Here is a 20,368-nt window from a genome sequence, read left to right on the forward strand (position 1 = left end):
GGAATTAACCCAATCAAATAGAAACGTTCAAAGTGGATATGAAGTGTTGTTTTTCATCAAAATATAACACAAAACACTTTCACTTTTATTCTAGTTCTCTAGAGACCGTCAAGACATGTAGCCAATAAACATAATCTGACAGTGTTCCAAAGGGATCTTCACCCATTCCTCAGGGACAAAGGATTCCAGTTCAATTTACTTGGTAGATCTACTTAACTTAAAAGTGGTTCTACCAAGTAAATGAATGAGTGTTGAGGAATGAAACTTCTTTAAATCCAACCAGAGATTTTCTACGATATTTGAGGCATGTCAGCGATTGTCGGCCTCTAGGATGATGCCTGACTTCTTGAACCAAGCCTCAGTAGAGTTTGAGGTCTGCTTGGGATTATCGTTCTTCAGAAACATTTAATGTCAACGAAGCTCCAGCTTCCTCACAGATAAGACATTTTCCTGTAGGATTTTCTGACACTCGATGTCTTATCTGGATGGTTCAGACGGGACTGACTGTTGTGTTGTTGGAGCAGACATGGAGCTGTGATGTAATTTTAGGTCTTAACAGAAAAACCTTTGGGATTCTGCTGCTTAAGAAAGTGTGAAAGTTGGTTCAATGTTTTATTGTCCGATTTTAAAATGTGTCTCTAATGAGGTGTTTGATCATTTAGACCAGTCAGTAACAGTGGTATGTTGTGCTCAATGTGAATAAGTTCTATTAAGCCACTGAAACTTTTTTTTTTACAATGAACCTAATTTAATTATGCTTCCTAAACATTATTATTTTCAATTCCAGAACTTTAAACATACTCCGATCTCCTTTGAGAGAACTCTCCTCCCAGAATGTGATTGGCTCCATGTTTCTAGTTTGTCCCTGGTCTTCAGCTGTGTGGTGTAAAGTGTTGATAAAGCATCAGCTCAAACTCTTTGATTTACTGAATATCATGTTTTTTTGTGACAATGGTGAAACCGACTGATGCCAGTGGACAGAATCTCCAGAAAAAATGTGACATGTGTCAACACAACACAGCCTGGTATTGGTTTCTAACAATACTAGACTGTAAAGGAACACATTTTCTCAAGCCAGTTTGCCTATTTATTCTTAGATTGTGAAATCATTGGCATTTATAGAAATTAGTCTCCCTTATTTTTAACCTATGAACCCAGATGGTGTGTTGAGGAAAAAAAACTTATTAAATATTAATTCTAAGCTTTTATCATGAGAAATGTATTTTAGGTAGGTTAAAAATATCCCATCTCTGTTCAGTTACCATGGTGATCACCTATGATGCAACTTTGGACCACCAGCAGACATACAGCACTTGTTATGAAAGACCTAATCAGCAGCTGTGGCCGATAATCTAAAGCCATGATTCAACATAAATTATGCACTTCTTATATTCATGTGGCCATCTTTATTTCATTACAAACTCTACTCCCCATGGAGGACAGGAAGTGGTACATACTGTACAACTCCGTTGCAATGGCGCCCTCTACTGGCTTTCAGTTGTGCATTATAACTACACATGTGGATGAGGTAGAGTAGTCGTGTCTGAAAATGCATAACGCACTCCAGAACATACAGGTTGAATAAAAAAATGAGTCGAGTATCTTGGACATGTTTGACCAATTTAATAATGAACATACACGGACAGTTATTGAGTACATTAGTATGTAGCATAGCATTTTGCCTTGACAACAGCTGCTCTGAGGGACCTAATGGAACCCTTTACATCTTGTTCCAGTTAATTTGATCTGAACACTCCCCACATCATGAGTAGTACCCTGGCTCACCACTACGGACAGGAGGCATTCTACACAACCACCACAGCTGTTTTTACCACCACAGAGTGACCCGGAGTAGATGGGGAGGAAAAGCTACGTTTTTTTTCTGGACTCCCTCCTGAATTTAAGTATTGCTCTGACATGTTTCTCTCTAGTCTTTCTGGGTAACAAACGCGAGGCTTTAGGGTAACGGGGTGGTGGGTCATTGGCCAACATGATGTCCGAACATGTTTCTCTCGTTCCTTTCACAGTGATAAAAATGAGCCAAGGACCTCAGGGACTGGGCTGAGGGTCACCTGACCAGTCACGAATTGATGACAAGAGGTAAATGTCAAACAGATGAAAACCGAGGGAATTTGGTGTCACTTTGCTGCCCGATTTGACCTTTATTCATCATTAGCTGTGCTACATCAGACCTTCCTTGTTCCTTCAAAACCTCTCTGAACGGGTCGCGTGTGTGTGTTAAACTCTCCACAAGAGCGGGGTTACAACACCAGCCTCCACACTAGTTCGGTTTGTAGGCACCAAACAAATTGCTGCTCAAGGTATATTAAGACAGCTAACCGATGACGTGACGCTGATAACCACACACTGGTACAAAGAGCTACAAGAAAGACAACAACCACATCGCCGCATGCTTACGAGGGGCCTGACGCACTGCCCAACCATCCCGGTCCACATTGGATGAATAACCTGGAATGTTTGAGACTCGACCGGGCAGAACCAAGTCCTGGGAGCCACTTTCATAAGCAAGAAAGAGATCGAAACAACCTTCATCTGGAGTCTGGTCCGGTGTATAAGCAGACTCCCTCTGATGGCGACAGCCAGTCTGCTCACTGGAATGTATCAAGAATGGAAGGTAGTCGAGCACAAGCAGAGCAGGAAGTGGCCAAAACCTCCAACCCATCCAAAGGAAGATTAGATAATCCGAAGTGGGCATCAGGCTGGAGGTCACCTGTCCCTCCCCTCCCTAGAGCTGGAAATGCTACAGTGCTTTACAAGTGCTAAAGGCCCCACCAAGAGGAATAAAAAGATTCGCCGGGGGTGAGCAGAAGTGATCAACCTTTAACTTTGGTAAGAAGAGGAAGGAAGACTGAGGGTGAGGGGATTATAATCTGATGTCATCCTGTTGCGTTCTAAACCACAGCTGTTGTCTAAGAGCAAATACAACAAAAGACTTCACAAGAACCCCATCTAGTTTTAGCAGTGAAGAAACTGGTTCATGCTTGAGGAGAGACTTTTCTTCCCTGTATTCTATCGTACAGAGAGGGGAGGAGGAAAATACAGCTCTAGTAAAATACTATGTATAGTGAGCCTCAAAGCTCCCAGTATAATACCATGAGTTTTTGTAACAAAAATCTTGTTTTTTTCTTCAAATTCCTACCAAGAAAAATACAAAACATCATAAGGCTGTAAGTAACTTTTTTTTTTTTTTTCGTAAATTTTTGTTTAACTGTGAGAAGCTGTTACAGTGCAGTTGATCCTCGAGGTAGCCAGGTCCGGCTTCACTGCTGCTTGCACTCAGCTGGGGGGGTGGCATCCTTCTGGAAAAGACAAGAGGGTGGGAGACAGGGCTATTACCATGAAAGCTAAACACAATTACACCAAACAACACAGCATAACCCTCAAATACACAAAAAAACAGACATGTTCACCATTTAACAAGCTGCTTCAAACTAATGACTAGACAGGCCGTTCTTTTTGTGTTCATTAATATGAGCCGGTATGACTAGAGAAAACTATCAGTGTAGTTGGAGGTGGTTTTTAAAATGTACTTTTTTTTCTCCATCAATACAACAAAGATCTTGATGCAGGATGAGGGGAGATCTCACCCACGGGGGGTACGGCGGATGTGTGCTGCACAGGAGATGCAAAACCACACTCCAGAGGCTTCTTTCAGCTGTGGTGGATCATTTTTATTAACATTATTATTGTTACTTTACCCACTGATTTGATTTACAAGCCAAATGTGGCGATTACCTGATCTAATCTATTGTTGAGCCTGATGTCATCTGTGTATTGATCAGGCTTTATAATTAAAAGCGAAAAAAGATTACAAAATATTACCCCAGCAACAAAGCCTTTAAGCTACATAATCTCCACTGGTTAATTCAAATATTTTGATGCATCAAAGTTTACACAAGACTTAATGCTGGGATGGAAGTGAGGGAATAGGATTAACATACCTGATCTGAAAAAAATTACATCGGTCTTGTTCTACAGAATGAATGAGTCACTTCAAACAGAACCGCAAGTCTCCAAGCTCCAGTCAGTTAAACTGGAGTAACCATGAGATGAGACGAGTGCGGCAGGATGATTAAATGCAGTCATACTTTGTGTTTAGCGTCCTGACGGCAGACGCTCGATGCTGCAGCTGTTCATGCTGCTCCATGGCATAATGTCTACATGAACAGTCTGAGATCATTTAGCATTAGCTGAACTTCAAAAGGTATCAAGGCCTGACTGTTTGCTGTTCCACGTTTATTGTAGATCATCAGAATCTGTTGCGGAATCATGTTTTTAATTAAGATAAATAAATAAATTACTACTGACGTTGACACCTCAGCGAGGTAAGTCTTTAAAAGCTAGCATTTCTCACCAAGTAGGGCAAGCACTTATTTCAAACACAAACAGGCATCAGGGCCAGCGTCTCGCATTGATAGCAAATCTATAGCAAACAGGCAGCTGAACAGAAAAGAATAAAAACCATGATGAATGGATGAGTGGGTGTAAAAAATAATCATCCATAAACAAAGCACAGCTTTTATGGCAGACAGCCCCCCCCCCCCCCCACCCCATCCTGACAAGAACTCAAAAACAACCAATGTTTGTCGGCGAGACAGTTTCACATGGAGGGAAAAGAAAAAAGGGAGGTCTGGACCAGCTTCAACATACAGTAATACTACAGGTGCAAATGCAGAGGTCAGTGCGGGTTAAAGTCGAAAAACCAACAGCAAACCAGCGTGTTAGTAACCAGGAAGGGTGCAGCACGGCGGCAGACGGGGTGCTGGTGAGTGGGGTGGGGGGATGCAGAGAGATGGAGGGTGGGAATGGCAGGGAAACCAAAACTGAGGAGGTGGAGGTGTGACGGTAGGAAGCTAACAAGTCACAAGCTGTACCTACCAGGATAGGGTTATTTTTCTACTGTCACCACTTAAACCTAGTGAGGAAAAATTTAAAGAGTAGCTGACAAAAGATGCCAAAAGTGACCGGAGATGATGAAACATTAATGAGTAGGAGAAAAAACAAAACAAAAAGCAAAACTAGCAGAATACAGAATGTCAAAGGCGTTTCATTAGCCGGCGAGTAGAAGTCATGCTCAAACTTGCATGCTGCTCCCAAGAATAAAAAAGAAACCTGGTCAAGCAGCACCTCAGGGATCTAAATCAGCTCAGGTGCAGCTTCAACCTCCAGCATGTCCACACACACACACACTGATGCTGCACTTCATTATCAAAGCTGTCATTCGTCTTGTCATCCCTGTGTTTGCTGTTTATTAACAGGGTTTAGCTCCATTAGGAGAGCAGAAAACAACAGGAGCAAACAGATCCGACAGGAAGAGGACTGTTTGTTTCAGGAGTCATTTAACGCTAAGTTTGGTTTCAATTAATCGTGTTTATCATCCAAGACACCAGAGGAAGAAAAAAAAGTCCTTTTTCATTAAGTCCAAATTGGTAACATCTCTGATTAAAAGTTAATATTGGTGATGAATCTGGTGTCTCCCTCCTGCTGGTTAAATATTACGGTTGATCCATCTGACACCCGGTCATCGATTCTGAAGAAAAGTAATCAATGACTCTGATCCCCAAGGCATCAAACACTGACTTCTATCTATCCATGTTTGGAATAAATATTTGTGCAATGCTGTGGTACGCATTTATGGTTAATGTTTTAGTGAGGACATGCAACAACCAGACTTGAAGGCCAATTGCATTGTTTTCTACCAAACTGGTTTTATTTTACACACACCAAATAAACCAGAACTGTGCCTTTAAATGGTGGAAATATAAAATAAAATACAGCTTCAGGATAAAGGTGAAAAGAGGAAAATGTGTACTGGGAGGGGCTTTTTCTGGAAGCTGAATTATTAAAAAAAACAACAACAACAGCTAAAGCACACAAAAAACAGGAGTAAACAATGAGATGCATTTGACAGTATATATTCTGTATGTTGAAAGTCAGCAGTCCTCAACCTGCAGCTCAGGAACTCTTCAGTTCAGGCAATGAGAACAACTAGAATATGGATGGACTGCTCTGGGATCAGTCATGAAGCCACAGCTTCCTGATAAAATTGGAAAGAGCCTCCAGAGCCAACAGCGTTGAAAACAGCTGAGTAAGGTATTTCTCAGGACAACAGATCCGTAGACAGTGTGTGTGTGTGTGTGTGTGTGTGTGTGTGTTCACCTTGGGATCATAGTCAGGGTCATTCTCGTCGGCCTCCTCTTCTCCTTCCTGAAAACAGAGCACAGATCAGCTTCAGCCTGGCGGGTTTCCTCATCAGGATTCATTCCCAATACAAAACCAATAATCCTGATTGTAAAACTGCTTTTACCTCGTCATCGGCCTCCTCTCCCTCCTCATCATACTGTAAAACAGACATGAGGATTAGACAGAAAATACACGACTGGATTAAGCCTAATGTGGTGGATACACACATAAATAAAATATCCAAACATGAATTCTCTTAATTCTAAATGCCTTCATGGCCCGGTTTAAACCATTCTGTTAGGCCATACGTAGGGGTTCAAAGGTCACACTCTCCTCCCTCCCTTTCAGCAGGTCAGCTTGTTGCTCAGTGGAATAGTGTTCAGTGTTTCATTCTACTTGCTAAGTGCTAGCCTCATCAGTGCTCCACACCCACACGGCTGCTGGACTGACGACGTTCTTTTTCTGTCACTCCAGGGAGACGCTCAACACATTTAACCCAGTGATAGGATTTATAACGGACACACGCCGCTAGATTTTATTTTACTCTTGGCACATCACAAATTTAGCCATTGACTGCAACTGTAGAGAAAGTTCTTCCTCGAGCCATTACAAGAACCTTCCTTATAACTGAACAGCTGCCAGGACCAGGGAATAGTTTTCATCTGTTACCCTCAAGCAGACTAGAATAAACCTTCTATAATGGTGCCGTGTCAATCCAATATGGCTGAGGTTAACGGTTCAACCCCAGGTAGAGCTCAAAGGCCAGCACTCACGTCGTCATCGTCATCCTCGATGGCCTCCCCAGTGAAGTAGAGCACAGCCCGAGGGACAATACGCTCACGGATGAAATGGCCAATCTCAAAGTCCGCAGCCAGGATGGCCTCTGGGTCTTCATCCTGGAGGAAGACACATCATCCACAGGTTACCCCCCCCCTGAAACCGTCTCTACAAACAGCAGTGGGTTAGGTTGAAGCCTCATTTCTACAAACTGATGTTTTACTGCAAGCATTTTTATGAAATAGTCTTTTTGCTAAAAAGCAACTACCGGTATGTGCTCCACCAGGAAACCTATCGCTAGCATGACTGACAAAAATGTAGCATTTCAGTAATTTAAAACGAATTTGCAGTGAAGTTGTTGATCAAAAAATGAAATAGAGACCTAAAAGAACCCTGAAAGAACCCACAAAGACATGGGGAGAAGATCTGAACTCCTCACAGAAGAGCCCTAGCTGCTGCCACCATATTGCGCCCAGAATTGATCCATTTGATTTAAAATTGGCGGAAATCTCCTTATCAGAAAAATTTTTTACCATCTATGATCTACAGTAATCCCTCGTTACTCGCTGTTAATGTCTTCCAGGACCAAACGAAATTCAGCGATATAGCAACAAACTATTTATTCTACTATTTACAGTAATTTAAACATTTGTGTTGGAATGAATTATTCTTTCCAATATTTCCAAAACCAGTTTGTGTTCAAAGTTGTGTGTTTAATAGTTGATCAAGCAATGTCAAAACTTGACTTAATGTCTGAGAGCAAGTAATCACTAGTTTGAACCTGAATATTAATATATGGTAATTATGGGGATAACTGAATAAACCAATGATAAACTGAACAAAAGGAAGACAAGATCTTACCAACTCTCCGTTCTCTGGAACTGTAAGCAAACAGACGTATTTAAAGTTAGTTCATCTACACGACTGTAAGACCTGCCTGGGTGTCCAGGTTTATTAGTTCAACCTTACCCTCTGGGGGGGTGAAGAAGTTGAAGAAGGAGTCTGTGGGGACGGTCTTGGTGACTGTCCTTACTGTGCCACGGCCCTTGTGCTTCTGCTTCTTCTTGATTGTTTTCATTGTTACATTCTTGCCCTTCGTCCAGTCGATCGTGCAGCTGTGGCGAAACACGAGGAGACGGGACAGAGCCGGATCAGCATCCAGCATTTTCAATGACGAGTTTAAATGACATCTTGGGTTTAGTTTTATAGATCGAGCGGCGAGGTCAGGAATATCCACATGGGTGACTCAGAGTCAGATCCTCCATCATGTCATCCATCCCAGACAATCAAGAACAGCTAGACGCTAGATCCTCACCCTGTGCAGCTCATGATCTCCGGCCCATCGAAGGAGAAAGGGTCATTCTCGTCCGGTTCTGATCTCATTTTGTAGGTTTTGGTCAACACTGTATTTGTGAAGAACTCGTTGGGCTCAAAGTGGAACTCTAACGTGAAGCTCTAGAAAAGACCGAACGAGACGAAATCAAGTCATAGTTCACATTTAAAATGTTTGGGTCATTTAACGCGAGTTGTGTTCACTCACCATGGGTTGTCCTGGATCAGAGAACTTTACTTTAATGTCTTGTAAATGTACAAGGATGGGTTCATCGTGTTCCTAGGGACAGGAATAGCATTTGGACAGTTGTTCAGCGTGTATTTCTAACCGAGCTTCCGAACCTTTCCAGATTTGTCATCAACACCTCAGCTCTACACAACTTGGCCAGCAGGTGGAAGCAAATCCTGACTTTTTATTGCTGGAAGCAATAAAAAAATGACCCATTTTCACGGCAGCCCAGCCTCAGTTCGGATTAACATACCTGCAACATCTCACTGAGCAGGTCCACATTTTTGAAAACTGTTAACCAGAACTCTGGGATCCCTTTAGGGTCTTCTTTTTCCTCATCCTTCTTCTCTTCCTCCAACTTGGCCTTCTCCTTCATCTCATCCTAGTAGAGGTAGAAAAGCATTCTTCAAAATTACGTTTCTTTAAACATTTGGTTCAGCTTTACCCTTTTTGCTTTTGCTATAGCAACACACACCAAATCTTTTCACCAAAGAGACCACAATAAGGACTGGACACTACTAAAAAGGAAAGAAAATGGAGCAAGAGAAAAACAGGAGTTCACAAATAAGAGCCGGTGATGAGAGTTAAAAGTGTTTTTTCTTCATCAGCTGCATGCAGCGTTGCTGTTGGAAACTGACACTTAATGTGTTCTGGATGACTCGGTGAGAAGCTTGCATGAAAGGTGAGGAAGAAACGAGACAGTCGAGTGCTCCGTCAGAGCCATGCAGGTGTATACGTCACCTGTACCTGTTTACTTACTGTCAGCTCTTCCTCCTCATCTGCCTTCCATTCACACTCCTCATCTGGGGGCTCGTACGCTGCTTTCACTATGTCACTTCTCTGCAACAACGGGAGACATAGGTTACAGTGTGAACAAGTGTTCTCATGATATGCATTATTCTGATATGTTTCTGTGTAAATACAGACTGCAGTTCTTGTATTATCTCCATCTGCTTGCATGGAAATTAAACCTTTCATGCTTATGCATTAGTGATCTGAGAAAACTTTTGAGTGTGCATCTGTCAAGTCGCCAAGACAGGTGAGTCAGGCTTATCGTCAAGATAAGAGGATATCAAGTCAACCTTGCAGAATGAGAAGTCATATCTTCATGTTTTGATCAGTTGAGTACTGAAAAACAACAATTCTGATGAGTCATGCAAAAGGCAGCGTGACATTTGATTGAAGTTCCATTGCAGTCTTCAGGTTTAACAGGAAGTTTGACAAGAATGCACTGATGCAGAGTACAATACAAGTACTTGTGTTTGAGTAGGTGCCAATACAGAGTGCATAAAAAAACATTACAGTACTGTAAAAAACAACAACACTTTCATTAGATGCTTCTTGGGTCAACTAAGCGAGTCTCTGCAGGTAAAATCACTCAGCTGCTACATACAGCTGTTGGACGTTTGCAAAAAGAACAAGACATTACAGTATTTTCTGCACTATAAGGTGCACTGGATTATAAGGCGCACAGTTGGTTTTTGAGAAACTTAAAGGCTTTTAGGTGCACCTTATATTGCGGAAAATACTGTAACTACTAAACTTCATAATTTGGCTAAACAGCCGAAACGACATAAATGCAACAAACACTGCAGTTGCACCTTCGGGTGTTCTCAGCACCAATCCTGCAATAAGTCCAAACAGAAGGCGTCACGCAGAATGACTGGTCTATTCTTCAGAATCACTGCTGTCACATTATAAGGAAACAGTCACCAGATGAGCTTCTTCAGCTACTGGTGCATGTTTGACGGTCGTGTATGATCTAGTGACAGGTGTGAATCAAAGAGAAGTCGACTAAATCCACCATTACTCACACACGCCTACGACTGGTCAGCAGAAGAACAGCGGCCAAGAGCTTCCTTGTTATAGACTATACGTCATCCTTGGTCATCGGTCACATTTTCTGCAAAGTTGGTGGTAACTAGCATGGTAGCGTGCTGCTAGTATTAGCACGCTAGAGCATTCTCGTGTTCCATTTTGATCCAAGAGCTACCACTTTTCTTAAGACATCAATGATTCAGGTGGATCAGTGGAGCTGAGACATCATGTGTGTTTTATGCAGAAAAATATGAATAACCAATAACAAGAATGTTGAATAAGCTAATAAGTATAGCAGACCTTGTGCTGCTACTACTGTCGTAATGAAGACATGAATCTGGAGTGACGTACTTTATCAAAGAGGGGCTGGTACATCGCTGCATACTTTCTCTCCAGTTCGTGAACTTCTTCGTAGAACTTAGCCTCAATATGGGCACATCTGACTTGCAGATTCCTGAGGGCGTTCACGCGCCGCTTGACGACCTTTGGTAAACTGTGGGATGACATAGAAATGAAGACAGTTGAGTACTGGCAACTTAAATTTAAAAACCGAACAAAAAGAGTGTATTAACACGACTTGGCTGGTAAATGGTACCGGAGACGACTGACTCAGAGTTCATCTGCTGAGTAAGTAGCCGTCCAGTCAACAGCCATCCACACACTGAATGTATGCCAGGGACTGGCTTTATTGAGATTTGCTCCATTTAACAGGAAAAGTGAATAAAACACGTTGACAGATTTATTTTATGCTTCAACTCATAGTCAGGCTCCAGGTGGAGACAATACAGTGCTTACACACCATAAGATAAAAACACATAAATGTATTTTCACTAATAAGTAACCTATGGCCCAAAAACACTCAAGGACAAGGATACCCACTGACCTTTAACAACCTGGGGTTAGAGCACAGCCTTGTAATCAGTGACCAGAATGAAGACTGGACTTTTGTCACTTATACAATCCCTATATTAAGTCTGCGCACGACGACAAAGAGTCAATTACATGCGACTAACAAACAGTGTATGTACAATTATTTAGAGAAGTGTTCTTTAAACTGTGCAGTGGAAGATAAACCACCATCCTGGGTTTGTTTCCAGAAAGGTGTGTGATCAGTTCTGTCAGGTTAAAAAACCAAAGCAGGCAGGCATTTTTTCTTTTGGATGAGGAAGTGAACCAAACCTCACTGATCAAACAACCATTCCAGGAACATCCGAGTCAGTCTGAGATTTAAAAATCACTACAGATCAATAAAAATCAGGACCTAATGTATTCTTTCAATACCAAATCGTAAAAAAGGTTCAATTCAAATTGGAATACACCTCTGCACAAACGACACCTGCACGTACGGGAAATATCACTGTATAACTTTTTTTTTTTTTTAATGAACTCATTCACTGCCAGCTGTTGTCAGAGCAGCGACCTAAACGCCGAGTCGAGCCCTGGTAGTCCAGAACAGGCCCAGTAGGATCTACTTTCTGCACAAGCTCAAAGGTTCAACCTGCGTCAGGAGAGCTCTGGTCTAGCCATCATTCAGTCTGATCGCTGCCATTACATCACCATCTGATAGGAACAAGCTACTGTCAGCACTACCGACAGGGAATACAGTAATCCCTCATAACTTACGGTTGATGCGTTCCAGGACCACTCGCAAAACATGGAATTCAGTGATACAGCGACAAACTACTTTATTATTTACATAATCTAAATGTTTATGAACCCTCCCCATACTGATATTAAACCACTTTCTATCTGCATTACCTTTTCCCACACTCTGATAGACTTTTTAAAACACTTTTAAGTGTTTCTTTAATACACTAAAGGGCGCTGTGTTCCGAGACTCACAGAATGCAGCGCACTTCCAGATGCCGTCATGTTGAAGCGCAAATACATGAGGGTTTACGGTAAAACACAAGTGCCCATCCACCAAGTATCCACTCAGGAAGTCTACATCTGAGGGAATATTACAGAGCAAAATAAAACCCATCTGCTGGTTTTGTTCTTTCTGTTCGTGAGCCATCAGAATAAAGTTCTGAATGGACTCGCCCATGAACCAATGCTTAATTTTTGCTGTTTAGGTGCAGCCTCATCCTAGATCAAGTGTTTTCACCTTTCACTTGATTTGTGTAGCCGTACTGCTACTCGACAAGACAGTCACTACCTAGGAAACTAATCAGGAGGTAAGTACTGTATACAAATGGAGAAGCAAAAACAGCCACTTATTGATGTTTTGCAATACATTTCACAGTCGAACCGACGTGACACAGGATTGTACCGACAGAACTTTAAATACGGATCACGTCTCACCTCTCCATGTACCCCGATGGTGAACCTGTCAGACCGTCCAGCCTCTCCTGCAGGGCAGCAAGGATGTGTGGATTCTGCATCATCTGTACAGTCAGCTGACGAGCTGAGGACAAGAACACGCGTTAATGTTTGATTCTTGAATAACATCCCACTAGGTCCCATTAGACTTGATACACTGACACAAATCCTCAAAAAGGGTAAAAAGCCCATTTATATTTTAATGTGAACTAACATCTCTGGGAGTTTTCTTAAATCTCTTTTCTTACAAAAGGAAATGCATGCTTTAGATAATCACCAGCCGCACAAGAACGCAATTTGTTCTAGTCTTACCACAATTTATGTGAACAGAGGAGAACGGAATAAGAGCATTCAATTATCTATCAATTACTTTCCAATGTGTTTCCTGAAATTTTGCCAGCTCTGACTTGCTATTAACAAAAAAAAAAACAATAAATCATGTTTGGGTCCAATGTGCAAGTAATCTGTGATGCATGGAAACAAGAGGCGGCAGCTCGTACAAGCGCTCCAGACAGGTGACAGATGGTACAGCGGGACACACTGCTCACACCTATCAGAGTTCAGTCAGATCGCTGCTATCAGCTGGGAAGACTTCAGTGCTCTGAAGTCACTTTTCCCTCTCCTCACATTTGCAGCATTTTGCTGCCAGCTCAAAATACACACATTTTCAAATAATTCAGAAGACACCCTGTAGAACCCGTGGAGTTTGGGATCGTAGCATATTCTGAAAGTGACTAATAAAACTCCATCAACAGCTTTACTGAAGGTCTGCTGTGATGCTTCATTTAAAAGTGACAATTCATTTGCATCACTTTACCATAACCTAGTCCATCTGTGTACCAGCTCTTGCTCAGTTACGGTATAATGCCAGTCCAATCCATGCATGTATGCATAAGATCACACATTTCATCCTTAATACAGAACAGCATCACCATCTGCAACAATGACTGAACTTAAAGACTGGAGCATTTGCACAATCCATGTTATGGTAGTAGCTGGCTTCGTTTCACATCTTCCGTTTCACTTCTACAAATCTTGCATGCAGAACTGGGTGTCAGTTGCTAATAGGTTGCTAATGGTATCTCATAGATTTGATCTGGGATATACTGTATGTCTTAATGAGAATTTGTGCTGCATGTTAGCATTGGCAGATGTAACAGTATTACTCATGAGTTTATAATCTCCTCTCAGCTTGCAGACCTCACGTCAGATGTTCTTTAGAGTGGTTGCTATGACAAATCAGGATGAGCCTTCTTTTAAGTCTAGCTTTTTAAAAAGACTATTCTGGAGTACTATGAATAGAAAAAAGGCCAAAAAGCCATCAATCGCTGTAAGACGAGAGTCGACTGAAACATGGGAAAAAAATTGCACTCGTTATTGAGCATCAAACCGATATATAAACAGAACATAAGATCCCAAAATAAACGGATTAGAGCCTCCAAGCTGTTAACTACAATTCAAAAATCAAGTCACACAAAAATCTTGTTCTAAATGCCACGTAGAGGGACAGAGTTCAGACATTACACTGCTGCTGGAATGACATCTAAACAAACTGATGAGCACATTTCACCCATTATACACTCTCTAACACCCCTACACACACTATTCTGAACCATGTCTGAACCCTTTAAGGCACAGAGAGGCCTACCTTTGCTCTGTTCATCTTCTGCTGTCTCCTCCTCTTCCACTTCTTCCACGTCCTCCATGTCTGCCGGGTCCATCTCAGCCTGGTCTTTGCTACTCGGGAAACAGAGAAGTTTCCCCAATTTGAAATTTTAAGCAAAAGTTAGGGGGGAAAATAGCAGCAAAAGTTGTTTGCACTTTTTTTACCCATGATGTTTCAAGAATAAATAAAAAAAACTTTTTAAAAACACCCCCATGCAGACACCTATCCCTGTCTCCCTTCAGTCTATAGCAGGTGGAAATCAACGACCAGCAGTGGAGGAGAAAACACGTGAAGTATACCGCATATTTGTGTTGTGTCAAAGTCACTGGAAAACTTTTTCTCATTGGAAAACTTTTCAGTCTGTCATTCAAATGATTTGAGGCATCTTGTGCATCAAGCTGTGAAGATGCAACCCGACACGGGTGTGGCCTCCCCCAATCGCCCCAGCCTCAGTTAACAACTGTCTCCATTACGGCTCAGTGGGGACATCCTGTTGCATTGTCCTGTGTATTTGACTAGTGTTGTGTATCTTATCCTTTATCCTGCAGAGACACCCAACCAACAGGGGACACAGGCAGTGGCAGGTTAACTGTTGGATGCACACTAGCATCGGCTAAAAATGTACTTACTTGTCAATGTCTGCCATCTTCCGAATCTCAGGTGATGCTGAAGAGAGATGATAAATAAAAATATGTTAAAATATGTTTTTAATTGCAGTTCAAAAATCAGCTAATGAAAATACAAGCATTTCAATGTTTCCAGTTTGTTTTTCTAGCAGTTTATTTTCAGAGATGTCCCAAAGCAATCCTGTGGAACATATCAGTGTTGACCCTGCAATAATTTAATAGAACGATGTCTGCAAAAAACAAAGCTGATCCAAATCCAATCTTTATTTTTCATCGTCCATCCGCCGTAGCAAACTGGCTCAGTGATGCTTCCAGGTTTAACACTGAGGATTCTACTGCATGACAGCGTGATGTTCTGTGTTACACCAGTGACATTAGGACACAGATCCATGAAGCTCTGAAGCTAGTCATCACTGGTGTTTGACCAATCAGAAAGCAAGAAACTCACTTTAATAACCCCCTCGGGGAAATTATCTTTACACTCCATACCATGTAAGTTAAACATGCGTACATTTGTGTGTACAGGCCCCTAAAATAAATAACACACACACACACCAGGGGTTTGTAAGCAGGCAAATTGACATAGGGGGAGGCAGGGTAACAGGCAGCGACTTCGAGGTGCATCCCAGTTAAACAGCTTGTGGTGGTGGTGGTGGGGGGGTGCCAGCTCATACACAAAGGGTTTTGCCCACCCGGGTCTCGAACCGGCGACTTTGGTTCCCCAGTCCAAGACTTAGTGGAGCTACTGCCGCCCGAATCACAATGTGTTCAGATTGTGTTTGTGTGACTGTCCCTTCAGTGAGAATACTCACTGTCAGCAAAAATCCTCATATCAACACATCTTTTTATCCAACAGGCCGACAGTCAGCTAATACAGCGAGATTATTCAACTAAAGTGATGATGTGACAGCATGCTAAGCACAAACTAAGTCACGTGACAGATCAGATTGCTCTTTCCTCCAACAGGGGATATCTGATGAACACAGCAGTCTGGGCGGTGATTCTGATTTGTCCCCTTCCTCAAATGAGTCACTATCTGTCATTTTTAATATGGATATCAACTTCCACATCTTGTCACTGGTTAAAAATATGTGGATACACAAGCACTTAAAAATAGAAAACACATACTCCCCATATTGCACTGTAATATGTAAGGGAAGTTAACACCCACCACGCTATTCATCCTACATTCTCTATTATGGCAAATAATTGATGAGAAAAAACTGTACACAGCTCTAGCAGCAGACATGTTAAAAATACACTGCTGATGCAAAATGTGTTGACAGTGGATTCCCACTTCAGGTCAATAACAACAGCAGACTGTATTATATATCTACTCTGAAAAAGTCCAGTACTTTAAATCAATGCAGGTGATGCTTTCAGATCTAACTGCATTTATGTTCTTGAATTACCTGCATTATTTGTTATTACGAGAATAAAACAAACAAGTAAAACATCCATGTATAGTGAATTCCAGTAATGAATCATCATAAAAACATTTTTAATAGCTCCATATAACATCTGATCAAATATAACATCTAATAGGCGTTTCCATAAAAACTACACAAAATCTTACTTTCAGTGGCTCCTGCAGTCTCAAAATGACTGACCTCTTACCCTAAACAACAAGCATCTCAAATACTTCAGAGAGACCCTCTACCACAATGACCCCATGTAAACATGATGTAGGAATATACAAAGATTCTAACTCCTGCAGTTTTTGAACCATCCCTGGGTCTTTAAATCCAGCCAGAGATTCAGCTTCAAGTCAGTCAATGAGACACGCCAAAATTACTCAATGAGAGCTTCTATCTTCTTCATGCTCAAGCTTCAGCTCTCTCACAGATGGGGAGATGTTTTCTTCTAAGATTTCCCAATACATGATGGAATAAAATCTGATTGAGGCAGCAAAGCAGCTCCAGAACATCAGAAAGTCCCCACCACGCTTCACTGTATATAGGGTTCTCTTTTTCAGCATCACCATCATCGTCCCTTCTTCCAAAAGTTCCACATTTGAGTCATGAACAAAACGACATCTCACAGCTTTTATGTCTTATGAATACAACTGAATACACAGTGCTGAAGCTTGTGTTTTTCAGTCAGAGGCAGTGTGTCTTGAAGTCTGAGCATGGATCCACATGGAGCCCTCATTTAAATTGAAAATTCAACAGGAAAAAACACTGGTGTTGTGTTTCAATAATCTGATTTGTAAATGTGCGTTCTCATGAACACTGAAGTTTTTAGTTTAGTACAACTAAAAATAATCTGTCATATTGAATGTATAAAGAATCAAATCATTTCTTTTCACCAATTTGACGGCTCTTGTTTGGTTTTGTCATTGAAAACAGATGAAAAGTACTATTTTTTTTGTCAACAAACCAACTAAACAATCAGTGCTCAATAATTTAGTTCCTAACTATTTCATACATTTGGCACCAAGGGAGCTTTAACAAGTAATAGTTTTGAATCCAACCATTTAACATAAACTTTGGCCCTGTCATCGTTGCTGCCACAAAAAGCAATAAATATTTAGACACAATATAATTGGCGTTTCTGATGTCTGTTCAGTCTGATGATGTCCAAATCCTAACGGAACAGGGATGAACCCTGAGGCTTCTGGAACCAGAGACCACGTGTTGCGGCTCATGTCGAGCCACCAGGGACTGACAAAGAGCCCCGGGGTGGGAGCAGGAGGGGAGAGCAGCAGAGCAGCAGAGCAAGGCAACCTGTTGAACCCCGCCGCCCGCTGTCCGATGGATTCACGGGGCTCGTCCACGAACAACCTGGCTGGTACACAGGCTAACTTTAGCCGGCCTGCTCTGCCTACATGCATCCGGCTAGTTGTTAGCATGACTGCTGCTAGCTAGATGCGCAAGTAGGAATAGCTTCGACAAACACGACGCTGTTAGCATGAAAATATGGGCCAGCTAGAAAGTGATGACAGCGGACAGCTGCGGTGTCCTAACCGAGTAACGATAACTCCTAGCGGCTGCCGGGTTCAATCGAGCGGCGCGGCTCCCCACAGCCCGGAGTACCGTTACCAGTCTTCCCCCAAAAATAAGGTCAACTCCAAAAGATGACACAAGGTACGTGTAAAAAAAAAAAAAAAAAGCCAAAAAACGCAAACAATTGTAGGATTTTTTTTTAGATCATTTGACGTTCTAGTCATTCGAAAGGTTGTCATTATTATTATTATTTGGAGCCGGGTTTCCCTGATAATAGTTGTTTTATAATATCTTAATCGCGTGTCGGGCAGTGCACATCATGGTGGAGCCAATCTCAATGGCCGCTGTCTGACTAGCATTAAACGTTAGCAAACAATGTCTTCCTGTGCCGCTCTAGATTTACACCACATCACTGAAATTCAACTTCTGACACGATGCACAACGTTGTCGCGAAGGCGTTGAAGCTGTTGGAGTCCGCCGCGCCTTACCTTCGCTGTCTGGCCGGACGCTGGGCGGCTGTGGTCGGGCTGTGCGCAGTGAAGAGGTCCCGGGGAAGAACGAGACTCGCTCAGATGGCGGTAAAAGGGGAGAGAGATCCCGCCGCCCGCGCTCATATACATCTGACGTCATCACGTACACCGGCAGTCGCCGTGGCAACGCTGTTCATAGGCGGGGCAGCAGGAGATGGGAGCTCCTCAGTTCAGCATCACCGTTTTCTTTCTTATCCATATGATCTTCTTTTCCTCCATATTTCTAATTAAAATATTTTTTAATAAAAGAAACCCCAAGACTCACCATGACTGACCCTGTCACACCCCCTGCAGTCCATTTCCTCCCATCAATCCCACACCAAATGAACATGACGTGATGTTTTATTGTCCAAAATGTATTAAACAGAGCTTCCCAGCAAAACGTTGTTGGACTCTTGTCCTAAACAACAGAGGAAGATGTGGACTAATTACATCCCGCTTCAAAGCGGTGATGTATTGTAATTGTCAGTGTTCGTCCGTTCGTTTGTTCGTCCATCGGTCTGTTCGTATGTCCACCAAATATCTTCGCAACCGTTGCAGATAGAAAGATAAAACAAAAAGCAGATTACTCGGGCGGCAAAGGGGATGAAAATGAGATGACCTTGACCTTGAAGAAACTAGGTCAAGGTCAAATTTCAACTTTTGTACACTCAGGAACCAGATAAGATAGAAAGACAAGGGAGAAGGCCAGTGTGAGACCGTAGATCAAAGCTAGTGCTTTGATCAACTTATGCACTATCTTTGATCTATGGTCAAAGTAGGTCAGGGTAAGTCGCTGGATGTTTAGAAACATAAAATAAACGCCTGGAAAATGACTCCATACAACTTGTCTGGCTTTGATATAGCCAAGTGTCCAGAAGTTCAAAGATCCCAAACTGATTGAATATTAGCACGTCTGCTAGACAATATGAACCGTGAGTTACCATCACAACATACAACATTGTGTACCTGCTACCCACAAACATTCATCACACTAAAAGGGGCCGGCTTCTCTGTATTCTTGTAGGCATGCATTCATGCTGACTGTTTTTCTCTACACAAATACTCAATAACCAAACTTGCTTTTGTGTGTGTGTGTGTGTGTGTGTGTGTGTGTGTGTGTGTGTGTGTGTGTGTGTGTGTGTGTGTGTGTGTGTGTGCGTACGTGCGTGCATGTGTGTGTGTGCCCTCTAGCCTGTATGTGTGTGAAATGCAGAGTGAAAATGAATTTACCCTCTGAGGGATTAATAACGCTACTTTCTATTTGTACAGTTTGTTCTAGTATGAAGCTGTAAGTTTTCTCCACAGTTATCATAATCTCTATTACTGAAGTAATTTTATGTGTTTATTGATAATTATATGTCCGAAATGTCACAGCTGTCATTGTGTGCCACCTGTAATTACATTTACATTTCACATTTTATAATCTGAGAGCTGAAAAAAAATGACAATAAAAGTACTCTAAACATGAATATTATTAGCGGATGAATCAAAATCTGTTGGAAAAAATTTCGGCAGATTTCTCAACTACTGATTTATTTTAATGACGTCAGAAAACCTACATTTCAGATATCTGAGGCCTCTAAAAGCATGTTAGAAAATGACTTTCAAAAATTGCAAGCCAGACTGTGAGGTAGACGTTTATCCTACAGGCAACACCAGCCTGAGTGTTACTAACACCACACACACACACACACACACACACACACACACACACACACACACACACACACACACACACACGACTCAGCATCAAGTCTTCTGAGCGATATCTGGCTCACGACTGAAGGTCACATCTGTCATTCAATGCTTTCCTGCAGGAGGAAACCTTCCAACATTTGCCATCTTTGACAGAAACAACAAAGAGAATATTTCCCTGAGTCATGCAGGCCAGCAGCAAACAGTCGACAGTGGATATCTCTGGTGTTCAGGGAGGATTT

At 42.0% G+C, this 20,368-nt stretch overlaps 1 protein-coding gene across 3 annotated transcripts; it reads right to left on the reverse strand.

The window, feature by feature from the left end:
• Positions 1-1,601: 1,601 nt before the first annotated feature.
• On the reverse strand, positions 1,602-18,564 carry nap1l1 (nucleosome assembly protein 1-like 1). Of its 3 annotated transcripts, XM_068306731.1 has the most exons (16): positions 18,408-18,564; positions 14,978-15,014; positions 14,331-14,419; positions 12,665-12,767; positions 10,712-10,853; positions 9,290-9,382; positions 8,796-8,924; positions 8,522-8,593; positions 8,297-8,436; positions 7,951-8,096; positions 7,843-7,862; positions 6,978-7,100; positions 6,329-6,361; positions 6,181-6,228; positions 4,900-4,936; positions 1,602-3,320 (listed from the first exon to the last, which is right to left on the reverse strand). In XM_068306731.1, exons 1-15 carry the CDS (start codon positions 18,547-18,549, stop codon positions 4,931-4,933), a joined length of 1,323 nt encoding a protein of 440 aa, XP_068162832.1. In that variant the 5' UTR covers positions 18,550-18,564; the 3' UTR covers positions 1,602-3,320; positions 4,900-4,930. The 3 variants fall into 3 exon arrangements, with proteins under 3 accessions (XP_068162832.1, XP_068162831.1, XP_068162830.1); XM_068306730.1 differs by lacking the exon at positions 4,900-4,936 and having other exon boundaries at positions 9,302-9,382; XM_068306729.1 differs by lacking the exon at positions 4,900-4,936.
• Between the last annotated feature and the right edge of the window lie 1,804 nt (positions 18,565-20,368).

This window comes from Antennarius striatus, chromosome 22, assembly GCF_040054535.1.
Source record: "Antennarius striatus isolate MH-2024 chromosome 22, ASM4005453v1, whole genome shotgun sequence".
Lineage (NCBI taxonomy): Eukaryota > Metazoa > Chordata > Actinopteri > Lophiiformes > Antennariidae > Antennarius > Antennarius striatus.